The sequence below is a fragment of the Phyllostomus discolor genome, chromosome 12 (assembly GCF_004126475.2).
Source record: "Phyllostomus discolor isolate MPI-MPIP mPhyDis1 chromosome 12, mPhyDis1.pri.v3, whole genome shotgun sequence".
NCBI classification, from domain to species: Eukaryota; Metazoa; Chordata; class Mammalia; order Chiroptera; family Phyllostomidae; genus Phyllostomus; species Phyllostomus discolor.
In genome coordinates, this window is record NC_040914.2 from 68075896 (window position 1) to 68102314 (window position 26419).

At 46.0% G+C, this 26419-nt stretch overlaps 1 protein-coding gene across 1 annotated transcript in view; it reads left to right on the forward strand.

Moving 5' to 3' along the window:
- Positions 1–26130, forward strand: part of VAT1L (vesicle amine transport 1 like) — a 149164-nt gene extending 123034 nt beyond the window's left edge. Inside the window, exons 8-9 of the mRNA XM_028501805.2 lie at positions 21823–21906; positions 23589–26130. Coding sequence (XP_028357606.1) covers positions 21823–21906; positions 23589–23687 — 183 coding nt within the window. The 3' untranslated portion in view covers positions 23688–26130. The remainder of the gene's footprint in view (positions 1–21822; positions 21907–23588) is intronic.
- Positions 26131–26419: the final 289 nt, after the last annotated feature.

Genomic DNA, 26419 nt, shown 5'->3' on the forward strand with positions numbered 1-26419 from the left:
GGCACCAGGATGTAACACCTTCCAGTCAGTGGGAATCTTGTACCCTCTACTCCCTCTACCATTCATTCGATGAAGTTCATGAGAAAATCCTCCCCTTATTCTAGGTCTGAGAGAGAGGGTGGCAGGGGGAGAGAGAGATCAGAAAGGGAAGTGAGAAATATGGGGATAAGGTTCAGACTTACTGGATTATCTACAGCTATTGCTGGAGACAGAATTGCTTAGGAAAATCAGTACTGGCTGTAAAGTTAAGCTGACCTGAATCTGAAGTCCATCTGCAGCATAAATTACTTGTGTGACCATGGATAAGACAGCTAACCCCTCTGAACTTCAGTTTTTCCATCCATCAAATTAGAGTAATAATACCAGTTTACAGGGCCGTACAGAATTCTGATGCAATAATGTATCTAAAGTGCCTGGCATTGTTTAGAACATAGTAGAAGCCAACTAAATATTAATTCATTCTTCAGAGCATCCTGCTTCTCTCTCTTCTTGACACTCCCTCCTTTCTCTTTTCCAAGAGTTGGTGACATATGCCTGGCTGAGGTGAAAGTAGGAGGCATAATAAGGTTCTGAGACTGGGAGAAAGGCCTGTTTGAAGGGGTGAATTGGAGTTCTAGAGTCACGTGAATGGAGGAGAGAAGCTGAAACTTAAACCAACAGTGATGCCCCAATTAAGTGAGGATTCAGGCGAGGCTAAGGCGGACATTTAAAGAGAGTTGACAATTACCTAAGGGAATGTGCCCATAGGTTTGAGATAGAACCACAGTCTTGTGAAGAAGAAGGTTGAAGGTTTAGGGACTGGGAAGATGTGCAGTTCCAAAAATAAAGAGCATTGCTCTGAACAGGTAGGAAGGTTGCTTGTTTCATTAGCGAGTCTATTTGATGCTGGTCCAGGCACTGGAAAAGTTGCCAATAATTAAAGTGGGTCTTGACCCGCCCAGAGGGAAGACAGTTTGGCTCATGTCTCCCCAACTGGGCACCGCCTGGCAGGTCCACTCAGCTTTTTGCCACCACCTGGGAAGGGTGAGTCTACGAGTGTGAGGGGCACAGCCCTTCCCTCTGTGAGCCACAGCCACTGCTGCCTACTCCCTCGGACCACAGAGACCCGGGTTCTTTAAGGGTGGGCCACCTGGCACCAATTCCTGGGCCCCACCTCTCACCCAGTGAATCAGATGTTATTGGAAATGGAGCCAGGGTCTCCCATTTTATTATGCCCCACCGGGGACCCCTAATTCCCACTGCATGCTGGGTACCTCCGCTCTAAATAGCTGACTTGTATCCCTCTCTCTTGCCTACTGGATCCTCATTCAACAGCGATTTACTGGATTCCAACTACTTGTCAAGCACTGTTTTAAATACTTGAGCTATATCTGTAAATGAAACTCATAAAAAAAGAAAAAAATTTCTAGAGCTTACATTCTACTGTGTGGGGGGCGGTGAGTGGAGGAGGAAAAAAATAAGCAATAAACATAATAAGTGAACTGTTTTTCGCTTTATGTTAGAAGGTGATAGATACTAAGAAAAAAATGGACAAGGGTAAAGCGGTAAGCTGAGCGCAGGGAGAGGAGAAAAGGGGTGAGGCCACTCAGGTGTGTCCCTGGGCCCTCCCCCACTCCTGGAACAAAGCTTTAGACCTCTGCCACCTGCGCCCACCACAGCTGCTCAGACCGGGCCTCCTGCTGGAGCTGCTCCCTCCCCTGAGACAGCTTTACTGCCCCTTATGGCTCCTGTGGGCTCCACTCACAGAAGACAGTGGGGAGACCCTTCCACGGCTGGCTGGAATTTGCCACCCCCTCTCCAAGCTAACCCTGGGGAAGCACTGTCTGCACCTCTCTGTAGGACTGAGTTCTTCCCAGTGGCCTGAAGGTTAAAAGGCCAGGGATTTATCTGAGCAACACTCATCGGTCTGCTGGAGCTGGGGGCACACCCCTGGCTCAGCATCAGTAACACAGCAGTGCAGGTGAAAATCAGCTGTGGTGGGAGCTGGTGTACCACGAAATCAGCAAGCACTGCAAACTGGGCTCCCCCATGCCAAAACCAGAAATTCCACAAAAAAATATTATGACATTTCACCATCACACCAATGGTAGCACTACATGCCAGAGGCAGCCACACAGAAACTTAATTCCAAAGTCCCACCCTTTCCCCTACATGGGGTAGGAGGGGTAACCTGGGTATGGTCCCTTCTCCTGCTTCTTGGATAAGTTAGTAAGATCAAGGAGTTTGAGCTTCTGGACCAACAAGATACATGGAAAGGCTTGAAATAAAATAGACAGTAGCAACATGAAGGGAATACAAAGGGTGAAAAATGTCTGCCCTCAATTTATTGTCTTATGTCTTCTTATTTTTTTTTCTGTAATAGTCATTACACCCTCCGAAATAGATGAGTTTCCAGGGCATTATAAATTTTAAATATTTAGCAGAGCCAGCACTAAAATCTGAGAGTATGGGTTGGAAATAAGGATTGTCGGTGTACTTTATATGCAGTAATCAATTGCAGTAAATTTCTCTACAGTGGTTTCTGCTACTGTTCTTTAAGATGCAGTAGTGACGATGAGATTGCCAGACTTTAGCATGTTATTTGGTGGCTCTCAGGTTTTTCCACACAATTCTCCCCAGAAGTCTAAGGCTAAGAGATTTAAACAAGTTCAAATTGGCATGTAGAGTTTTAGCTAGTGGCATCCCAGCAAACGTTTTAACAATCATTTCTTGGAGTGTGGGAAGCTCGGGTCTATAATATTTGCCAGTTTATATAGTGTAAAGATTCCCCTCATGGCCAATTTCAACCTACCAATGTGCTGTCAAGTGACTTGCTAAATTCCTGAAAATTTAACCATTGATTCTCATGAGCTAGTACAAGCCAAGTCCAACATACCACTGACTGTAGCTTTAAAATTAATATGAATTTTGCATTCAGTGATACATCCCTGCTCAATTTAAAAATAATAATGGTTTCCTTTCTGCCTTCAATGTTTTAGCATCATCTAACATAGTGTTTCCCAGAGTGAGCTCCACTCTCCTGTGTGTGACGTTGAATCGGGCATAAACACGAAATAGCCTCACATTGAATCATCTGGTGGGAAAGCTTTTCTCTCTCAGTCCTGACTATGCCAAGAGTGAAGTCTCGGGGGCACAAATATCCTTTAACACCTTGTTCCTCTGCCTCTTCAACAAAGAGGGCGCAGGCCTCAGGTCCAAGTCTGTAGGCAGGCAATGGTGTCAAGCTCGAATGTAAGTAAAAATTGCTTCTTTTTATTTTACTTACTATGTTTAGCTTTTCATGGCCAGATAATACTAACTTTTCTCTATTTATGGAGGTAGCCCAGCATTCTGTTTTAGACATGTTACTAAATACACTACCTGTACTTAGGAGGTACCTGGATGGGGCATAAGTCACTTGTAGGTGGGAATCTTCACAAGATGAAACCCAGCCTCTTGTGGGGCATGCTTTCTGCCCTCTTGGGACAGAAAGGCCTGGAGGCAGCCTGGCTGTGTTAGCAGTTGATTCCCTACCTTTGGGACCTCCCGTTCCCATTTGTCTGTATCAAACAGACTTAGAATCAAGTAGCAGTATATTGTCATATGCTGATTTGTAGCAGTTGCCAATTTCCATGGTGTAAATGTCTCTACCATGGCTGATTTCAAGCAACCAACCTCACATCACTGAACCCAGAATTGGGAAGAAATGCACACAATCAGCTTTCTTGTAGCAGTAGGAGCCATCTCCAGCACACCACTGGATTCAACCATCACTTATAAATGGGTTTTGTGGAAGGCACCATGCAAGGCACTTTTACAAGTCATCTCATGTAAGCCCCCAACACTCTAGTTGCTGATAATGACCGTCACCATTTTGCACAGAGGTTACAGGACATGCCCAGGCCCATACAGCTGGTAATAGAGTTGGGGATTGAACCCGTGGACACTCTACTCCACCCCTGGAGCAGGCACAACTGCACTGAGTGCATCACCCACAGGCTTCCTTCAGACGTATCATCCCCTGGCATGGGTAGTGATGCAGCTCCCTTTCTTCTACCATGGGAACCCTAAACCCTCTTTGTGGCACTTGAAGCTCTGCATCTTGCCCATCTTGCCTTCTCTCTCGATACAGACTTTCTTTCCCAAGCCCCCATGTAAGCAGTCAAGAAAATGAAAAAACAAAAGTATTTTATCCAGCAGGCCTTTCATAAAGTCCTTGTTTAGGCCTCAGGAAGCCCAGGCACCTCCCTGCTGCTGAAGCTCAGTTTTGCCCTGGCCATGGCATTGAATATCCTGCTCCAGTAGGGGAAAGAAGAGGAGAGCCCTCTGCCTGACTCTACCTGCAGCTTTACCCCATTATCTCATTTATTCTCATAGCCATTCTCTAGGGTAGGCATTCTCATGCCACTTAAAGATTTAGAAAACTGAGGCTCTGCGAGGTTGGACGACCTATTGAAGGTCACGCAGCTTAAAAGTGATGAGGCTAGAATTGGAGCTCCAGAGCCCATTATGTCCCCACTCAGCTAGCTCTGCCCCAGGGCCCTGCACAAGATCAGACACATTAAACGCAGACATGACCTTCTGTGACAAGGCACAGGGCAGAAGAGCAGTGGAGAGGGTCAATTGTCCTTAGAAGGCTGTACCTTCCCTGGCAGTGACTCCAGGACTCCCACTGACAGAGCTTTCCCAGGGTTTACTAAGCTGGGTCACTCTGGAAGGCATAGATTGTACTGGAGGACTAGAGGGACTGCTCAGATTTCCATCCTGAGAAGGAGCAGTGTAGCCCATCAGTTTGTAACTAAACCTCCCAGTCCCCTCACAGAGTGAGGGGCCATGTTCTTGGAATGCCAACAGTGCCAGCTTCGTCCCCCTGCAGTAGCCCCCACTATTCCAGCATGTAAGTATGCTGATCTGTTTGCGCGCCACCCCCCCCCCCCACCTAATAGCCCCTAAGGCCAGGGAGGAGGTGGCATTCTCTTGTCGGTGTTTGTTGAGTGATGGATTGAGTGGGGCAATATTGGTAGATTGGCATCTCTCATTTGCCCAGGTGCTCTGTCCCAGAGACAAGCTGTCAGAAGTGACAATAGACCTGAGGTTCAGTGGATGCTGCAAACTGTGTCCACACTGGGCTGCACCCCTGGCCCTTCATCTAAGCCTTCCCAGTTGCAATCATTACTATGCCACAGTGGCTCCATTAGTCCTAGAGGCAAGGGGGGTGAGGGTACTAGAACCCTACAGAGAAAGCAGCAAATAAGTTTGCATCGGCTCCTTATCCAACTCATGGGATACATAGGCCAGGGCTTCTTAAACACCCGCGCCTAGGAATCAAATAGACAGCACCCCCTGGTCTCCCCCCAATCTTATGTCAGATGAAAAACTGAAAGCAACTTCCCTGGCTGGTGTGGCTCAGTGGATTGAATGCCAGCCTATGAACCAAAGGGTCACCAGTCAATTCCCAGACGGGGCCAAGGTCCCCAGAATGGGGAGTGAGAGGTGACCACACATTGATGTTTCTCTCCCTCTCTTTCTCCCTCCCTTCCCCTCTATAAAAATGAATAAATGAAATCTAAAAAAATTTAATAAGAAGACAAAGAAAAACTGAAGGCAATAAAGTGAAGTGACTGGCAGAAGGTCAAAGCTGCCCTGAGGTTGCAGGTCCTCTGAGAACTAGACCAGCCGCCTCCCCTGTCTCCACGCTGATGCCCGTGAATGACCATGGCGTGTTTTAAGTCATTCAGTTGGTTAGCCCAGATCTGAAACCTGCACATCGACTTCATCCATCTAAAAATAGAAAGAGCCAGGCCTTTAAAGTCCAACTTGTATTTTAATCCAAACTTTGTGACTTATCTGCTTTTCCTTCTGCAAGTCACTTTACCTTTTGCTAATTCCCTCTTCTTCTTTATTCTCTATCTGCAGGGTTATTATGAGGCTAAGAGAGGATGCCATGGTCTTAAGCAGAAGATGAATAAATTATTAGTGTAGGTTACATCTGAGCCTTTAGTTAAGTCTCATTTAGACCGTGAAGAACAGCAGCGCCCCCCACAGGTCAAAGTGGTAATGGCAGTGGTGGTAGTGAAATCTTTGGAAGGGCCATTGTTCTTTGGGGAACAGGAGTCTTGCATCCACGGCCCTCTCTCCCCTTTTTCCAATTAGTGACCCTCCCAACTTAGAAGAATCAAGTTCAGGGAGTCCCCAGGGTCACTTATCTGTGTAGACAGTGCTGTGCAGTGGTTCAAATTCAGAGACCTGCCACTTACTGGCTTGTGGCCTCAGGCAAGTCATTTAACCTCAAGGAGCAATAGGTTTCTAAGAGCACAGAGCAGGGGCTCTCACATAGCCAACGACAGCTGTTAGGATCACCATCCTCATTTGCCTCCCACAACTGCAGAAGTCTGCAAAGGAGAATTGTTTAAAGAGGGCGTACCTTCAGAGCTCTGTCTGCATCTGTGCGTGCTTATCTGACGCCTTGCCACAGCCCTGGCTTCCCTGCAGCCTCTTGTTCCTGAGGCCACCCCTAGTTCTCCACTGAGAGTGACTCTGTCCTCTACGGGACAGTTAACAATGTCCGAGGACATGTTTGGCTCTCATAACTGGGGCAATACTGATAGCATCTAGTGGTATTGTGGTAAACATTCCACAATACACGGGGCAGTATCCCACAACAAAGAATTATTCTGCCCAAAATGCCACTAGTCCTGAGGTGGGTCAATCTGGAAGATGTGTCTGTTTTGCTGGAATGTGAGAGAAACCCCTAGCATGCCCATCCTGAGCAGGAACAGCCTTTCCCCGGGGGCTGTAATAAATCTCATGCTCTCTGGGCGGAGCTGGGCACCGCATTCTCGGGGCTGCAGCAGGGAGGGCTCCCTTCAGCTCCCCTGTGTGCGCTCTCTCCTGGGGCCTGCCCTTCAAAGACACCCCCCAGCAAGGCAGCTCCATGGAGTAGCACCTAGTTTCTGGAAGAGCAAAACGAATCCCTCAGAGCATGAAATGTGCTTACCTCTTCAGTTATAAGTTGCAGATGGACACCCTGATACCTAAGGCACAACTCTCCTTCGGTAGTGACTCAGGGCATTTTTGTTTGGTTGGCTGAGAATTGCGTTTGGAATGGATGAATGCACCTCCAACTCTCACTGCCTTGCTTAGAGATTCTCAGCATCTATGTCACTCACTCTTCCTTCCCACAAATCTTCTTAAGCAACTGCTCTGTACTGAATTCAGCATTGTGTCAGAAATGAAATATTTACGTGACACTCTGTCATGCTCTGGTGACAGGGCCATCATGTGCAGGGGGAGAGGAAGCAGGCTCTAGAGTCACATGGACACTAGCTGAGTCTGAATCCCAGAATCCCATGCTTCCTCCTAGCCATATAATATCAGAAGATTTACTCAGCTTCTTTTACCTTCAGCTGTCTCATCCTTAAACAGTGCAATGGTGTGCCACACTTCTCAGGCTTATGAGAAGCACTAAAGAACAAAATGGTGATACAACAGATTTTAAGTTCCCTGGTTCCCATCTTTAAACCCTAGTTCTTCCATTTTTAATCTTTTTATCTATGTGACTTTGTGTATATTAAGTTCTAAGACTCTTAATTTCCTCATCTGTAAAGTAGAAAATAATGTACCTGCCATTCGAAAACTTCTGAAGATGAGGGAGGCTGATACCTATAAACCAGTTAGCTGGTTACTGCTGGCATGTTGTAAAATAATAAACATAACCATTATCATTATTACTGTTACTGTTATACTGCCTGCAGTGATCAGAACTCAAATAGCTACTTTTGTTCGCATTATTATTCTGGATCTGTTTCAGTTTCTTAAATAGCTATGGGCAGCTGACAGGCACATATCCCTGCCTCTTCTCTGTGCCAAGACTCTGCAGACTGAAGAACTGTGGGAAAGGAAAACCATCCAGGCAGAAGGGACGGGGTCAGGTTTCTCATAATTCTACCTGCACATATGCAGAGATAAACTGAACACTCTCCCAAGCTTTCTTCATCCGTGAGATAATTTCTTTAAAACCAGCCTGGAATCCCAAGGAATGAAGACTGATGAGACTAATTATAGACTCTGTGTGGCACACAGACCTGTCTGCTGTGTTTATACAGATTATCTGGGTTGAGCCAAAGTCCACTCAGACGGCTCAATTACACAACCATCCAGAAGCTCACAGACCTTGTCAGTCAACTCCATGGGGCAAAGACGCTGTATCATTTGGTTCTGACTCCCGCAATGCCCAGAATTGCTCCGACACATAGCAGAGCACCTGCCCCCCCCAAAAAAATGGTGTAAGTGGCTTGTGGTATCTGTACTTGGTAAGACCACTGACTCATTCACAACGATCATGGCTGATTCCTGACTGCAGAATTTATTTTTTAAACAGGAAATCTTCCGATAGTAAAAATGACACATACTCAATAGAAACACTTAAAAATATTTCCCTTTAAAGAAAAAAATCTAGCCCCAGCTGGTGTAGCTCAGTGGATTGAGCATGGACCTGTGAACCATGGGGTCACTGGTTCGATTCCCAGCTGGGCACATGCCTGGGTTGCAGGCCAGGTCCCCAGTAGGAGGCATGCAAGAGGCAACCACACATTGACGTTTCTCTCCCTCTCTTTCTCCTTCCCTTACCCTCTCTCTACAAATAAATAAATAAAATCTTTTTTTTTTTCAAAGAAAAAAGTATATATTCTCATCACCTAACAACAACCCTTATGTATATTTTTTTGTTTTTTTTCTTCCAATATTTTCTCTGTGCATTTTTGGGGGTCTGTTTTGCTTTTGTTTGAGTGACACTTTTTTGAAATTAAAATCATACTAGGTAAAAACATTTATAGACTTTTTTTCCTGTTTTTCTCTGTGTGGAGAGGTCCTCTTACAGACTCTTATAAGCATTTTAAACTATCATGGCCGCTTAATATTCCAACAAATGGATATAACAACTGTTCCCTGTTCCTGGATATCTAGGTTATGTTTCATTTTTATTGTCATACCTTTTGGGTATGAAGCTTGTGTTCTTATTATTCTAGCTGTAATATTATTTCCTTAGGATATATTCCCAGAAGTGGAATTACTAGGTCAGAGAATTTTAAAGACTTTGCAAGGCATGTTAAAGACCTTGAAAAGACTCTGCAAATATTTCCTACACTACTTGTTCTGGATATGACTTCAGTGTCTTATTAGTGTAAGTGAACTGCTACCCACCTCCCCAACTTCTACCAAACTCTTTGTCTGCTATGGAAACCTCCCCATAGCCACCCTTCCTCGTGACTCTTGAGGGTCTGACTGTTCTCCAAAGCCACCCTTGAGAAGCAGTCCAGTCTGACCACCCAGTGAGCCCCGGTTCGGAAGAAGAGTGGTCCAGTCTCTCCGTCTCCTAAATGTGGCCCAGTCAGCTGAGGCAGTGGGCCCCTGAGTAGGAATGAAAAGTTACTGGAAGACAACACCTCCCTTGTCTACTTACTTTCAACCCCTATAATGAAAGCCTGTTTTTTGTTTTGTTGCCATGGCAACACAACCTCAAGACAATAGCTACTAGCCTTAGTGCTTAGAGAAAAGAAACTCAGTGAACAGACAAGTGAGAGGGATGCAGGAAAGGTAAGGTTAGCCCTCTACCTCCCCTGTGTGCCTCTACAAATGGGCCGCAGTAATTAAAAATTAAACTTTGGAGTCACATAGACGCTGGCATAAGGAAGGTTCCAGGTCATCTGTTTCCAATGCTAATTAAAGTGAATGAAGATAAATCAAATTATCTCCACCTCATCTCTGCTTGATGGAGAATCTTTCAAACCGTGGGTCATTTTATCCATGTCCACGGGTCATATATGCCTGACCCGTGGACATGGTAGACGGTGTGGGAATTGACTGTGGGAGAGGAGGGTGGGACGGGCAGAGGAGAACAAAGGGGGGAAATTGGGACAACTGTAATAGAATAAGAATAAAAAATCTTAAAAAAAAAACATAGGTCATTTTAGAGTCTTTCCACCCTTTGGGGGATTACATGGCTTCCACACACCCTGAAATGACCTTAAAGGCACAGTGGGTTTTTACAGCATTTCTCTGTATTCCACCTTCAAATCTTATCAATTCCACTTCACCAGCATCCCTAATTCTCATTGGTCTCCCAGCATCTGGGTCCTCTTCCCAAGACACACGTCTGACTACGTCCCAGTGAGAACCTCTCCTAGCTCCCTGTCCCCATGGAAGAGAGCCGGCTCACCAAGTAGAGCACAGGCTGTCTCCCAGGCACACAGGCCCCACCCCCACTAACTCCCGGTTCTGTGATGAGATGCCCATTCCCTTTCAGACTCCATTTCTGCCTTGAGCATACACACTTTTTCTCTTCCTGGAAAAGGCCTCCCCACTCTTAAAAAGCCAATGTGAATGCCTTTTCTCTAAACTGTGTCATTTCCTCACCTGGGCTCACATGCCTCTTCTTTTGAACCTAGATACAGCTCTTCCCACGCTCTGTGGCAACTGACTGTGTAGTGCTCCCCCCCCACCCCGACCCCCGGCCCAATGCCTGTGTGCTTGTCTGGGGCAGGGGCTGGGTGTGTCTTTCTCCCTGCATGCTGACTGGCGCAGGGCAGGGGCTCAGCACCGGGAGTTATTACTCTCACAGAGCTGAGTTATGTGGTTAAAAGCATATGTTTTTCTACCTGGGGAAGAGAAAATAATACCTTGAACTCTTCTACCACCAAGCTTCTAAGGCACCCAGAGCGCTCTTTTCTGCCATCACCACCGAACACACGTGGGGTCCTGACCACGGTGTAACAGCATCAGAGCATTTGGGCACTGACATCGCTGTTATGGCCGTTGTTCAGAGAACAAAGCTCTGAATTTACATTCTCGGACTTCTCGGGAAATTCCAGACATGTGCAAAAGGAGCAATAATAGAATGCGGGCGCCTGCCCTGCAGCCATGCACCCAGCAGCCCAGCCTCCCCAGTGTTTAACATTTGGCCAAATTAATTTCCTTTGTTGCTCCCCTTCCACCCATTATTTTGCTGGAATATTTTAAGGCAAATCATAGACATAATATCATTTTATCTGTCAATATCTCACAAACAATCTAGGTTCAAGTTCTCACCTGTCTACCTACTATGTCTGTGACGCCAGGCAGGGAAATTAACCTCCCTGATCCTCATTTTCCATCTGTGTAAAGTGAGAATGATTATGATATATGTACCACGGGGTTCTCATGAGGAGCAATGGACTATTCCATGAAAATGCATGCCCAGCTCATGTGCTGAGTGGTCAGTGTCATCAAAAGCACATTATCATTACTCTCACAAAATTTACAACACGGTCTCAGGCATTTGTAGAATGAAAGACATAGGGTTGTACCAGCAATCATGGCTCTGGAAGCAGGAGGAGGGTGGACTGGAGTGCAGGAAGCTGAAGCCTTACTGAACAGAGAGGAAGCTGGAAGACTCATCTTGGAGGGCGATGATGGGGTCTTGAGCTGGGCAGTGACAGAGCGTGGAGTGAACACACAGGAGGAGATGAGAAATTACGGACGCGTGGGCACACGCGCACACACATGCACACAGGGTCGCCAGCTCCACCAGAGGCTGTGAGAAACATGCGGAAAAGCTGTTCCCTCAGGGCTCTTCATGGGAATCTGTCTGCTGGCACCTGGACTTCTGACTTCTGACCTGCAGAACTATGCAAGAAAGTTCTGTTGTTTGAAGCCTCCCAGCTTGATGTGCCTATTTCACTAGCCCTAGGAAGCAAATAGACTAAGCAAACATTCCCATGTGTTTGTAATTTTTTAAATGAAAAGAATCATTACTTTAGCAGTGCACTGGGTATAATTTTTAAGGTATTATTTCCAGATTCTTGTCCATATGCAGTTATTTACTTGGCTGTAGTTGAGAGTTAAATACAGTTTTACTTCTGGACTTTTGTTTTCACTTGACAGAGCACTAATCTGTGTTTTTTTAATTCAAGGGAATCCGTCTCTACTGACCACTGGGTCACATTAGATCCTACTGTTTCCACCTCAAAATGAAACAGGTTTCCCACCGCATCTCCAGCAGGCAGCTCTGCTGACTTTTCTGCTCACATCGCAGTACAATCTGCTCATTACACCATGGTCCGTGGGTTGCCCAAGTAACCCGCTGATTCTAACTTACCCAGATAATGTCCCCTTGCACCAAATCAGATAAAACTCAGCTGTGGAGTCCCCTGAGAGGCCACATAGAGACACTGAGTGGGTTTAACTAATGGCCAAGCAATATCCTGTAGGTCTCCCAATGCACACAGCAGAAATCAAGTTGATTCCTTCTCAGTTGTCCTAGAACGGGAGGGGCTGTAGCCATGGCTGTCTGCCACTTTCCAACATGCAACATGGAAGCCAAGTGTTAAAGTGGGTCATATCCAAACACCAGCCCAGCCTCTCAGGGGGCATTTGTCAGCCAAGCTGGGGGCTTGTCTTTCCGGTCCCTGCCATGAGTCAGCCAAGCCCACTGCCTGACTCATGGTGCACAGTCAGTGTTCATAAAACAAAACACAGGTAAGTTCAATACTTCAGGGCCCCTGAATCACAGTCATAAACAAGAGAAGGGTAAGGCCAGCACATTGCCTGTAAAGCCACACTTGGTGATTTTGATGCAGGCAGCCTTCAGTCCACACTTCGAGAAAACCCAATCTAACCAATCAGTGTTTTGAAGTCAGAGACCATATTCTGCATGTACATTACTGAGCACCTGCTGTGTGCCACACACTCTAGTCCTGGGGATAGAGCAGCACCCAGTCTTCTGTGGACGAGTCCCTGTCCAAGGTGCCACATGTGTGTTGAGGTGAGGCAGGTGCCTGCCCTGAAAGAGCCCCCAGAGGGAGATGGGGAATTAGCTCCCATCACAACACAGGTCTCAACTGGAGGAGATTTTGCCTTCCAGGGACCACTTCCAATGTCTGCAAACACTTTTGTTTGTCACACTGGGAAGTGCTATGGACAGCTAGTGAGCAGAGGCCAGAGATACTGCCGAACATCCTGTAATGCACAGGGCAGCCCCCCCTACAACCAAGAATTATCTGACTCAAAATGGCAATAGTGCCTAGGTTGAGAAATCTTCAAGAGAGAATGGAGAAATTGTCATAACCAAGGAGGAAACAAGGCTCATATGAAAGTACAGAGGAAATAACGCATTAGTGGCTCTACAGTGTAGTACCCAGGGCTCTGCAGCCTTCCTCCCCACCTCCCAGCCCTCACCCGCCCTGGCTGCATCCTACTCTCGAATACCTGGCAACAGTGCGGCAAGCCCTGAGCTACACAGGGCTCGGTTTGAAGCCTGGCTTTTCCATGCTTCTCTGTTTGACCTTGGGCTAACCCCTCATTTTCATCTCAGCTCTCCTCCACCAGCAACAGGGACTCAAGAAGAAAAGGGAGAATATTTTTATGTACTTCTGATTGACAGTCTGACAAACTCCCACTTACCTCACAGGGTTGATGCAACGCAATGAGATCATACATATAAGGTGTTTTGCTCAGTGACAGCACCTGCTAAGCATTCGTCATATGTCAGCTGCTATGATGATACTAAACTATGTCCCCTACAGTCCCTGCTTCATCCTTTAAATTTACCTTTTAGATTCTCGTTGAGACTCTCACTTTTTCCTAATACAACCTATGGGCAGCTGGTGACTCTCGTAGCACCACGGTGCTAAGTCCAGAGCCTATAGCCTTCCATCCTTCCTTGTATGTGGGAGCATCTATGAAGAACCCCCTTCAGTCAAAGTGGTGGAGGACCAGCTTGCTATGGGAGTACACTGTTGGCACACCTGTCTTACACAATCACTCTTTTCTTCCACTCCTCATTTTAGACCATTCCACAGGCCCTGGACAGTGTGTCTCAGGGATAGCTGCCCCTGTAGGCCACCTCTAATTTTGTACCCTAGGCACCCCAGCACCTGCCTAAATTACCACCATGTCTAGATGACATAGTTAATGTATCTCAATTCCCCTGAGGTGCTGAAAATGCCTGCCCCAAACATCTGCAAATAAGCCCTTTTTCTCCAAGCCTAAAGAAGGTCCCCCTCCGGTTTCTACACTGGACTTGTCTAAATGTCAGCTGGTCTGGGTGTCATCTTTTTTAAAAGATGGCTACCCATATGAGCACTTCCAACACTTTGAAGGGTCTTTGGGCTCCTTCTTGTTCTAAGCCTCTTCCACAAACTCTCATATTTGGCAATTCTGGGTGAAAACATTCAGGGAACATGGAATGGCATAGTTATTAACCTATGAATAAATAAAGCCAAAATTATCTGGAAGAAAGTAGTTACGTCATTAATAAGGAACTAGCATTCTCCAAGCAGAAATACAGAGTATCTCTCCCTGGTTGGAGGACTTGGGTTGGACTATATTCAATATCAAGAACCAGCTGAAATTATATTGTACCAGTTCTGCCACTGTCCTGTGGAATTTCAGGAGCAGCCGGAGCTCAGGTTACTGCTTTGTCCAGCACCCCTGAGGAGCTTAAACGATTCATGGGGGTTTTCAGAGTGTAACTCACCATCAGTGCCCTCGAGCTCTCTGGCCATCAGGGGCTCATTTGCTGGGTAGAGCAATGTTTACTTAGATTATTTATTTGTCCTCCTGTTTGAGTGACAAACTTCTACTTGACATTCAACTCTCAGACTCAAAGTTACTTCCTCTCAATAGTTTTCCCTGGTTCTCACCCTTCTTCCATCCTCGAGTCCCTCTTTTGTGCCCCGTGACAACTCAGATATTCCGTCCTGTGGGAGACTCTTGAGAGCACCTCGTGCACCTTATTGTTTCCCTCCCCGGCCTCACTCGCATGTTGGAATAAAGCGTCCTCTGAGTTTCCGCTCCAGTCCTATTCGTCCACCCAAATCCAGCACCAGGGAACATTGTTAAATAAAATAAAACAAACACTGGAGGCAACTCCCTAGATCTTTTTCATCTTTTGCTCTAGTTCAAAATATAGTAGCATAAAAATATATAGTTTGGCTTGATCGGGGATGGCAAATTTCTGCAGAACACGGCCATGGCACCCATTTGATCAAGAGAGTCTCTGTCGTCCAGGTACCAGGGAAAAAGGATCAGTCACTGCATCCACATTCTGCTGTCCCACTTTTTGCCTTCCCTTCTTCCTCATCTCAGAAGGCTCTTGACCTCTTCTGAGCCAGTGTTCATACTAACGATCCCTTAAAAAATCCTCCTGGAGCGTCCCCATTGGCTGTCCTGTGGCCAAGCAGATACTTCTTATGATGGCTACTTAAGGTTCCCCTTCCTTTAAAAGTCATAGTCAGCCTTACAGGGCCAGGACTTAGTTGGGGCAATAAAGGTAATAAGGTGCAGTATTTAAGGAGGTGCTCACGCTGTGGTTCTGACCCAGCACTTGAACCTTGAAGGTGAACACCACCTTAAACTCTGCACCCTTGTCACCTCTCTTGTCCCATCCAACCCTACACCCTGAGAAAATACTTATTTTTACATTTTTTAAGGGAATTCCATGTGCATGAGAGGTTCTTCCTGCATTACTGCAAAGACCCCACATGCAACTGTTCCAAAAAGAACTGGAGTGTTTGAATCTTTTCTCTGCCTTTCCAGTGCAGTGGTCATGATCCCTGATGTTTTACTTCTGCAGTCGTTCTTGCATCCAGGTCAAAATCTCAGGGGCTCACTCACTTGTAGACTCCTGCAGCTATGACAGAACTCAAAAGTTCCAGATTCCAAGTTTACCTGCAAGGAATGTGTTACTTTTCAATACCCACTTTGGATTTTATATAATCCCAAAGATGGCCATTGTTAATATCAGTAATTTTCCACAGATGACTTTGGTAGATGTTTCTTAATTGTAGTATTACTCACTTCTTATTTTCAAATCTTTTAATTTATCATCTAATAGGCACAGTGATCCATGAAATAATTCATTTTTATTTTGTTCCTCTTTTAGGTGGCCAGGCTTATTACTATTCATAGCACAGCCCAATGTTTTGATTAAGTGGTATCATTTTTGCCCTAATGACTTTGTGCCTTACACACCATTCAAAAGGAAATTGAATATTAATGAAACATTAAATTCAACCCCAAATAAACACTGAGCAGTGTTAACCCTCGTTACCCACTTGTGAAGGAACTGACTACTCATTCAGAGGGGGCTGGGAGATATTCTAGAGCGGCGTGCTCTGGTGTGAGCAACTGCATCCTCGGAAGCTCTTTGTGATGTTGTTCCGGAGGCCCCCATCTCCCTTCCCAGCATTCTGCCCAGCATTCACTCCTGTTCTTTGTCGTCATGCCCGCTGGCCTCTCTTCAGCCTCCCGTTCCACACTCTTCTCCCTGTGCTGGGAATGCTCCTCTCACATGCCAGTCATCCCTTAAATCCCAGCTTGAGTTCACTTCTTCGGAGAAGCCCTCTGTAGTCTTCCCAACCGGGTCAGATCCCCTTGTCACATTCTCATGACACCACTTTACAACTGCCAACTGGCAATCTTACATTGACTTAAGTCATTCTTTGATGAATCTGTGTCTCCTATAAGATCATAAACCTTTTGAGGGCAGAAGATATCACAGGTGTTTGCTTGTTATCATTTTACCAGGTTTCCAGAAATTCCATCTTGTCTAGCTCCATGGCAGGCAGAAACGAGAATGATCACAACCACTGCTCCTCTGAAACGTGGCCTGAGCCAATTCCATCTTCCCTGTGACTCATGCTCGAATGCCATCTGAAATGCCCACAGGCTTTGCTGAAGCATGAACCTATGGTACAGGATCAACTCTGAGAGATTGTGATCCATGTGGGGGCTAAACGAACTGGGAACACATTTTTAAACTGTGAAATTCTCGTTGTTGTGATTAGCCTATTTAATAAGTAAAACTGTAATCTCTTAGGACAGAGAAAGCATATCTATTTCACCCATTACTCTATACGCAGCTCCTGCCATAGCACTCTGGCACTGGTGAGTGAGTGACTAAATGCATGAATGGATAGAATAGCAAGTATCACTTAACATATAGAAAAGTTGAGGGACAAAAAGATGAAGTGACTTGATGGAATGATATTACCGAGTCAAAGCAGAACCTAGGACTCACCTGGGATCTCCCACCACCACCCACCTGGGATAGTACTAAGGTGGCCTCCCCAGGACAAGAAGTGTCAGAAAAGGCCCAGATGGCCTCTGTACTCAGGCTCCTGGCATTGTAAGGTGTTTGAAGGACATGACTCAAATTTCCTCCTACTGTCCTGATGGGAAACCAGCTCCGCAGAGATGGCCTGAGAATGCCCAGAATCCCTAGTTCTGGGAAATCCAGCTACTAAGACCAGATCTGGCCAGCCATGCAGATGGCAGTGGAGTCACAGACGGTGTAGGAACCACGCCCTGATTCTGAACAGACTCCACTGGGCCCCTGGGCAGCACTGAGCAGGCCACCAGGAGACTGCTGCCTGGGCCAGGGGCTCTAGGATGTGGGACAGACGGGAGAGAAACCTCTGGGTACAGCTTAGCCACTTGGTATCTCACTCTCTCCACATACCCATTTGCTCTCTCATTCATTCATTCATTCATTCATTCAGAGTCTATCCTATGCCAGATACTTCTTTGCATTGGGGTCCCAAAGGCTAGTGCCATTTCCCCAGCCACGCAGAGCTTCACTCTCTCATATGGTTGCCATGAGCCCCGTGCAGCCATGGGGGATGTGAAGTGTGGCCAGTCTGAATTGAGACATGATATAAGTATAGAATACACCCTGGATTCCAAACACCTAGTACAAAAAGAAAAGAAATGTAAAATACCTCAACACTTTATATTGAGTGTATAGTGAAATAATAATACTTTGGAGTACATTATTAACATTAATTTCACCAGTTTCTTTTTACATCTCTTACTGTGATAATTAGAGAAATTTAGTTACAGCCGCAGCACACCGCTGGTCTAGAGACCTGCCACTTAGAGGGGAAAGGCTGATGAGCACCTTTCAAGCCAGAGGGGGAGGGTAACATTGCTGGCTGGCCCGAGGTGCTAAGGGAGCCCAAAGGAGACGTAGCCCAAACTGTGATGGGCAGGGCTGAGGGGCACAGAGCAGCTTCCTAGAAGAGTTCACATGCAAATCAAGAGTCCCAGGACAACTCTGGGCTAGCCCCAGGACCAGGACTCTCGGGGGAAAACCCAGTCTGTACAGAGGTACGGAGCTGAGGCCCAGTGAAGTCCAGATGTGTCTCCAGGGGCAGCAGTGAGACGGGAAGAAGGGCAGGGGGAGCAATGAAGCCAGAAAGTCCAAGAGACGTCAGCTCCTGGAAATGAGTCTGGTGCTATGTAGCAGAGTTTTAGTGTGAGCCACGTGCAAAGTTTTCAATTTTGTGGGAGCCACATTCAGAAAGGTAAAAAGTAGGTGAAACTGACTTTAGTAAAATGTTTTACTTAACCCATTTAAAATGTCATTTCAACATGAAATCAGTGTCAACCATTTTTAGTGAGATCTCTGTGTTCTTTTTTATTAAGTCTGTGAAATTGGGTGTGTACGTTGCACCCCAGCCCATCACGCTGTGTGCTCATGGCCCCCTGTGCCAGCGCAGGTCTGCTGGACTTTTCTCTGGGGTGCAGTGGGAACAGCTCTTAAACAGAGGTGTGCCTTAGAAAGCTCTCTCTGTAAGTGCAGGAGAGACGAATGGCTTTCTGGAGGCTGTCACCACCATCTGGGTGCTGTCACCTGCTGAGGCACCATAGTTTATAAACTGGCCAACGTGGGAGCAAACTTTCCTTTTGCAGACTTTACCCTGAGACGGGGTTATTTGAGGGCCTTGTTGGGATACAGACCACAGGGCATTGTCCTGGGTTTTGTCCAGAGTTCTGAAAAGGGGAAGCTGCTCGTTCAGTTCCCATCTGGTTCTAACCACCTTGCCAACACCGGCCTGGAACAGACTCCTTAGATTGTTCCACCTCTGGGCTTCCCATCTGTGAAACTGTAATGCCAACACTCGCCTCAAAGGCTTGGTGCACAGATAAAAAACTAAAGTAGCATATGCTGAAATGCCTTACACTGTGCCTGATACAGAACCGATCAAGAAATGGTAGTTTCCGTCTTTCTAAATTATCATTGAAAGGACTCTCTCACATCTCCAAGAGCAGCTAAGGGGATGTGAACTCAGACAGCATGACTGGGGATCAGACTGCCTTCAATGTCTGCTGGAAAGACTCTTCATCCTTTCTCCATCCCCCATGCAAGGGACTTCAAGGACTCTGTTCATTTCAGGAAGAAATGTCTAAAACTATGCAGATTAGAGCCAGCCCTGCATGGGGGCTTTTTCCTAGCATCACAATACGCATTAACTGTTAAGAAAATGCCTTTTCATTTCCCTGGGCTCTATCTTATTGGAAAAGCAGCTTAAAAATTGTTCCTTATCTTCAAGGAGTTTCCAGGTGTTTAATGACTTGGTGGGGTAATAAACAACTGAATTCTGGGAAACCATTATGTGAGATGTTACCTACCACTTTCCCCTCTGCCTTTGAGAATCAAATCCAGCTATATAGTCTAGGTGGAATTGGGGAAAAAAACATAGTTTTTGAAATCTGACAAACCTGAGTTTGAACCACAATTCTGTGGCTGATAGCCATAGAATCTTTGAGCAAATTACTTATCCCTTTGAGCATTGAGGTACTTTTCTATAAAATGGGTATGACATATCTTCGCAAGGTAAGAGTTACACATGCAAGGTGGGAATGTATTAGTTATCAATTGTTGCATAACAAATCACCCCCAAAACTTATCAGCTCACAACATTTATCATCTCACAGTGTCTGTGGGTGAGGAATCTGGGCATAGCTTCGCTGGGTCCTTTGGCTCAGGACCTCTCCAAAGGCTGCAATCCAGGTGTCAGCCAGGGCTCAGGTTTCATTTCAAGGCCCAAGCTCACTCTTTGGCCATTGGCCCTGCCCTGTGGGCCTGTGGAGATAGGGCAGCTCACATAGGGCAGCTCATGTCATCAGAGCAAGAAGGCAAGAGGAGTCAGAGAAAGAGGGACTGCAAGACAGAAGTCTTTTATTCTGCTGTGTCTATCGGTTAGAAGCAAGTCACCAGCGCAGCCCACAGCCACAGGGAGGGGATCACATGTGGGGGTGAGTGTCAGGAAGTGAGGACAATTAGAAGCTGTCTGCCACAATATTTAAAGATTTTCAGTAAATGGTAGCTGTCATATGACCAAATAGGAGAGAACTCTACAAAGTAACATTTACTACAGAAATAGACAAAATCTCCTGGATTATGTATTAGGGTCAAGAAATTTAACAATCATATGACACTGTCAGTCCATCAAAGATCTTGATTCTACCCAATGCTACGTTATCCAGAGACTACATTTATAGATGTATTTAATTTATATTAAATACAGATTTGATAACTTGTTGCCAAATAACAATGTTTGAATACCAGAGGTAAAAGACATACATCTCCCCTATGTAACATTTTATTATATATCTAGTTATGTTAGGATGTCCATGTTTTTATGGGGATGCAAATAAAAATATGCATCTTGTTCTTCTCCTTTAGCATATTATAAAGGATTGGATCCTTCTGTATGTTCTTTATAATTAGCCCTTTAACAGCTATGTAGTGTTTCCATTCAGTAGATAAATATAAGAGTCACAGTTTACTTAACCATTCCCCTTTTCTGTGACATATCAGTTGCTTTAATGTTTTGCCATTAAAAGCAATGCTGTGACTGAGTATCTTTTGTGTGGTAAGTCCCCTCCCCCGCATAATTTGAATTATATCTTTAGGATAAAATCCTAGCAAAAGCAATTAGAATACACACATTTTAATGGCTCTGTCAAGTTTTCATCCAAATGAGAAAATGGCTTTGGTTTCTATATAAGCAAACATTGCTCCATCAGCTCCAGACTGAGCTCCTCAGAGGCAGATACCCTAGCTTAGTTTTTACATTTTTTTTTTAAAACAGGGCATCTTGCCTCAAAGCAACATTTAATGAGTATTGTGGGCTGAATGAACAAAATATTTGAAAATCTGAGACTTTAGAAAAATATTTAGGCTAAATCTATCGAAACATTTTTTTTTTAATCAGGAGATGTTGCAGTTCCATTTAGAAATCACTGAGAGTTGTGAGGGAGGTATCCATACGAAGCACTGGGCTCTCTTGGTTGCCCTTTTCTCTCTCATTGAATCCTCACAGCACCCCCTACAGTTCATTTTCCACACAGCAAAAGAATGAAATGCTCCAAGCACAATCAGATTAGGTCTAAACTTGGCTTTAATAAAGGGTCCCAGGATACATCTGTTGGCCCCCAACGTTTGAAAAGAAATAGTAGGTCCTTTTTTCTACGGAGAATACTAGTTCTCTGGAGACGTCTACTTGGTTGGACACAAAATTTTCACCCAATACCAAGAATCAGGGGAATTTTCTTTAATGTAGTTAACCCCAGGGAATGAGTCATTTTAGCCAAACTGTAAGTCAGAGTGATAAAACATTTAGGTAAGCATGGCACAAATGACCCTGAAAAAGCATTTTTATTGGTCAAAATTTACTCTGGCTGATGTGCCCTGCTACTCGGCAGCACTTAAATCTTGGAATTCCACAGTACCTCCTCCCCCACCCACCACCCCTTTTTTAAAATAAATTTTAATTGACTGATCTCAGGAGCACACATCCTCATGTTTCAGACCCAAGAGACCAAGTTGTACAGATCAGAGTGTGTGAGCGCCACAACCACAACTTATTTGAACCCTTGGTTCAAAAACCATCTCAGGTTTTGCCACTAAACTGGAACCACAGTGCCCTCTGGTGGGCATCCGGTGGCTTGGTTTGTTTCAGGCCCTCTTCACTGGCAGAAGTCTCACCTACTTTGTGCTTCCGTTTTTCTGTCACTCAGGTGAAGGAGGCCATGCAGCGGATCCATGACCGAGGCAACATCGGCAAGTTAATTCTGGACGTGGAGAAGACCCCGACTCCACTGGTGAGTCAAAAGCAGAGGGATCTGTCCCGTCCAACACGAGAGAGTCTGATCAGGTGCAGGCACAGGCAGGGCAGAGGGAAGTGCAGGCAGCTCCTGGGCTGGCAAAGGCGACTAAGTATAATCAAATAACTGCACAAATGAAGGGTGTCTGTCACACACTGAGACAAACGCTGGGGAGAAAAGGAAAATTCTCCCACGAGAGTGTTTCAAGAGCAATGTGGGGGCTGTCAGGAAAGGACAGAAACCATCGACCTATGTCTGGGACCAGTGCTATCGGCTGCCACGAACGGGAAGAATTCCTGGTAAAAATCTAATAAATTCACGTTCACATACTGAACAGATTGGTGCCGACTGCCTCTGAGATGCCTCTCAATGACTCCATTGATTTTGCTTCCTTTTATCAGAATAAAACCCCTGTATCCAGGGATCTTACCAGGAGTGAAGCACATCAAACCCACATCCCAGACGCTCTCACAGTGGCCACTTGAGGGGGGCTGTGCGGTGTGGGGGTCAGCACAGAAGCTGCCATCTGACCACGTGACTCAAAGTCCAGCTCTGAGCACCTGTATGTGACTTGGGCAATTAACTTGCCCTCCGACATCCGTCCCTCTGTTTGTAAATTGGAGATTGATAAATTCTCAGAATTATATGCACAAAACATTGTCTCATACACACTACATTCCAGGAATGATTTGACAAAGAAAATACTTAGGAAGGTTTGTTTGTTCTCACATGTTTAAACGTGGAGCTGCATCAGTCCTTTACAAAAGAGAAAGGGTGAAAATGTCTGGCATGGTTTAATCCAAAGTGTGCATCTTCAGAAGTGTTTACTGGGCTTTTATAACCATAATGTAGTTTAAGTATGATGGCCATCTCCCCCAACGGAGGGCAGTCACATGAGAGAGCATTTTACAATGTATAAGTGACTGATGGCAATAAAGATATACTTCATTAAATGCTGTGGCAACAAATGTTCTGGGGCAGATGGGGGGACCAGGTTAAGGAGGAGAAGGTGGCTGGGATCCTGGATCTTCTGTGCACCTGTGTTGTGTTCTTTAAACAAACGACCAAGCCTGTTTCAGGCCCAGCAGTAAAAGGCAGGCAGGTCTAGACACACCCCGGACTGCTTATTGCTTTCAAGCCAAATAGCTGGCACTGGCATCCCACCTGTCTCCATTACACGTGAGTCCTGCTGGGCACTAGGGCAGGTAGGAAGGCCTTTCTGACCCGGAGTAGGTGGCAGTTCTTATCAAAGCAGGAGCTGAGAAGCACACCTTGCAAGGTGAGAACTGAAACCCTGCCTCAGCATCTCTCATGGGTTTGTTCCTGAATCTCAGGAGGGCTTTCCCCCTGGGACTTGGGGAAGCAAAGGAGTGATGGAGAGTGGGCCAGCTCGGTTCTGTATTTGGAGCATCGCTGGGGTGGGTGGAGACCACAGCCCATCAAGATGGAAGACTAGGCTTGAAGGACACCTCTCCCAAATTCCAAATACTTGCCCTGAAGTCCTTAGCTCAGAGACGCTTCTTGCAGTGCATAACTTAAGATAGCTTATACCACACTGCCTTCCTGGGGGAGCAAGCAACCTTAGCTCCTGGCCCTTAAAGGACTGACTTCATTAGTTGCTTGAAGAAGGTGGGGGTCAGGCTGCAGAGCCATCTCACAGATCCGCTGTTGCATTACAGATGGCCAACGACAGCACGGAGACCAGTGAGGCAGGAGAAGAGGAGGAGGACCATGAGGGCGACAGCGAGAACAAGGAGCGGATGCCCTTTATCCAGTAACCCAGGCCCCAGCCAGAAGAATGAAGGGCAGTTTGGAAGAAGAGGGGCCAACTGAGGAAGCTCTTCTGCACCCCAGTGAACAAATCCTGTAGTCCAGTGCGTGTTGTGTTTGTCTGCAGTCGGCTGAGCTAAAAAGCTTTTGATCACTGTTGTTTTTTGAAATTAAGTGCCAATATTGTTCCATGCAGTATTACATCCCTCCCCTTCTGTGTATCACCCTCTCCCCTCTCCCCTGTTCCAAGACCATCCATCTTTGGGTCCTTCTTGACAGTTCTAGAATAGCCTTGCCAATTTATACAAGCCCACAGGCCCAATGCCTAGGAAACCAGGCATTGGCAAAGACAAGTTTGGACGGAAAGGTGTGATCACAGAGCACTATCCAGATCCGAGAATTCTTCAGGCCAGTGACACTTTTCACTGCCAGCCACCCATGCTTCTGGTGAGAGCACATGCCAGTGTGGCTGGGCAGAGAGGGGGTAGGCCAGATGGTTTCATGAGCCTATCGGTTGAGGATCTCTCCAAATAGTCCTTTCTCCCCCTGTAAGAAGCAACTTCCTCACACTCATTCCGTTGTTTCAAGGTCAGAAGGTGGGATACTCCATCCCTTCACTGGTCCTTGTCCATAAATGCAGGGAATCGGATGTGGTTTTTTCAGGATAAAAGATGGGTCAACAATGGGAGCTGGAGGACCAGTCACAGAAACCTCTGAAACCACATCTCATGAGCTAAACCCTCTCCTCCCTCACCGTACATACTGAACTTTAATTTTAAGGAAACTGACTGCGTGTGGGACTACTTCAGCAGTTACGACTGAGTCTCGTCTGCATCCGCACACTTGCCATCAGCATTACCAAGTGTGCTGTGCTCACTTCCTAGGAGTGAGCCGCCACCTTGACTGCGGCCCCCCCAGGTGAGGCCTCCCTGGTGGACCACATTTGGAAAAGATCACTGAGCAAACTTGCACTTGCCAAAGCATGTTTCAACATGTACCAGATTTCTAGTGCTACAAAAGTTGATGTTTAGTATCACATGCCAAATGTGTGGCCCTCTCCTCTGAAATATAAAATTATGGTGCAGACTTTTTGCAGAACCCCTGTATTGGGGAAACTGGGGACCAAACTTGATTACACGCCATTGTTCAATTTTCCAGCTCCTAAACTGTGAAGAAACTCACCCTTTGCCCCACCCCACTTGGCACGGCTGAGGTGAGCCGTTTCCCTGCAGGAAGAGAAAGAGGCTCCACAAGGGGCTCCTCCTTTCTTCTTCCCACTCCTTTGGTCCCAAAGGGCTGACTCCACCATGCATAAACCACACTGGAGACACAAGAAGCCCACACGAATGGTGCCCCAACTCACTTTACGCGCTGGAAGATACTGGAGGGTTCCCACATTGCCCGATATCTCCACCGCTGAGCCTTAGGGGAGGCCCAAATCTTCCGAGAAGTAACGGGAATGATCGAGTTTCAGCAGTTACCTGTTTTATCTCCAAAGTCCTTTTGTAACAAATGTCGCCTCATCAGTCACGTTCTCTTTCCCACCCTAAGCTCGTGATGACTTATTTATGCCAAATATTTGCCTGAAGGGAGTGTCATTGTGAATGTACGAGGAAAATACGGAGATGAGAAAGGGCACTGCCGTCTGATGTGCAGAGAGAGGAGAGTAGCTCCACCCCCTCTTCCCTGCCTGCTGCAGGGCTCACCAACTGTCCAGCTCTGGGCCATTTAGAGAGCGGATGTCGAGGTTCCATCCCGACTCCTTTGCCAAATACTGTATTATTGGTCGTGTGTCTCCCATACCCAAGCTGACCATGGGTCTTAAGAAGACCTCTTCTGCCATTTCCTTCCAGCTACCCAAGTGACACTCCTGGTGCGCTGGACAGAAACGGCATTTTCTAGGGCTGAGGAGCAAAGAGCCACTGGTCACATCTGAGTTCCCCTCGGCCAGGTACATGGGCACTCCATGTTTGGAACCCAGCCAGCAGGTCTGTGTGAGGAGAAACATAAGAAGTCATTCCACCCCAAATCTGTTTTTCCACCTAGCAAGAGTAACACAATAATCACAAATAATGCCAGTTGGTTAAAGAAAATCCTTTCGTCTCCTTGGAATACAGAATGAGAAGAGAAAACTAGACCTTGACTAATGCGATTAATTTGTGTCACGAAGGACAGGGGAAAAAAAGAATCAAAATTAACTGTTTAACGCGCTCCCTCCTGGAGCGCCCTCTTTCCTGCCCCGGGACCGGGACCGTCTCTCTGGAGGAAGTGTGAAGAACGTCTCAGTTTGCCTTAAAGGAACTGTGATGGCTTCTCTGTAACCTAAGCTTGATTGGAGTGAACTGAAACATTGTCTAATGTATTTGTGGCTTTAGAGCTTTTGTTATATTGTGCCTACAAAGCAAATTATGTTTACATAAAAATATAAATAAAGTATTCAGCATAGCATAACCTCGCCTGGCATGAGTTACTTCACGTAAATAGTTGTTGGGAAAGCAGCACCCCCGATCCCCGAAGAAATGTAAGGAATGGGTGACTGAAAAAGGAAAAACAAAAAACTGGTGACAGAAGACTCTCCAGATGAGGAACTAGGGGCTACATAGAAAATATAGGGTAGAGATGAAACAAGCCTTTAAAAAGACATTCAAGTTTCCCTGAGCAAGGAAGTAAAACCATTAACTAAAAGGATTACCAAAAACATCATATAATAATAATAACAACAATAACAATAGCCCTGGCT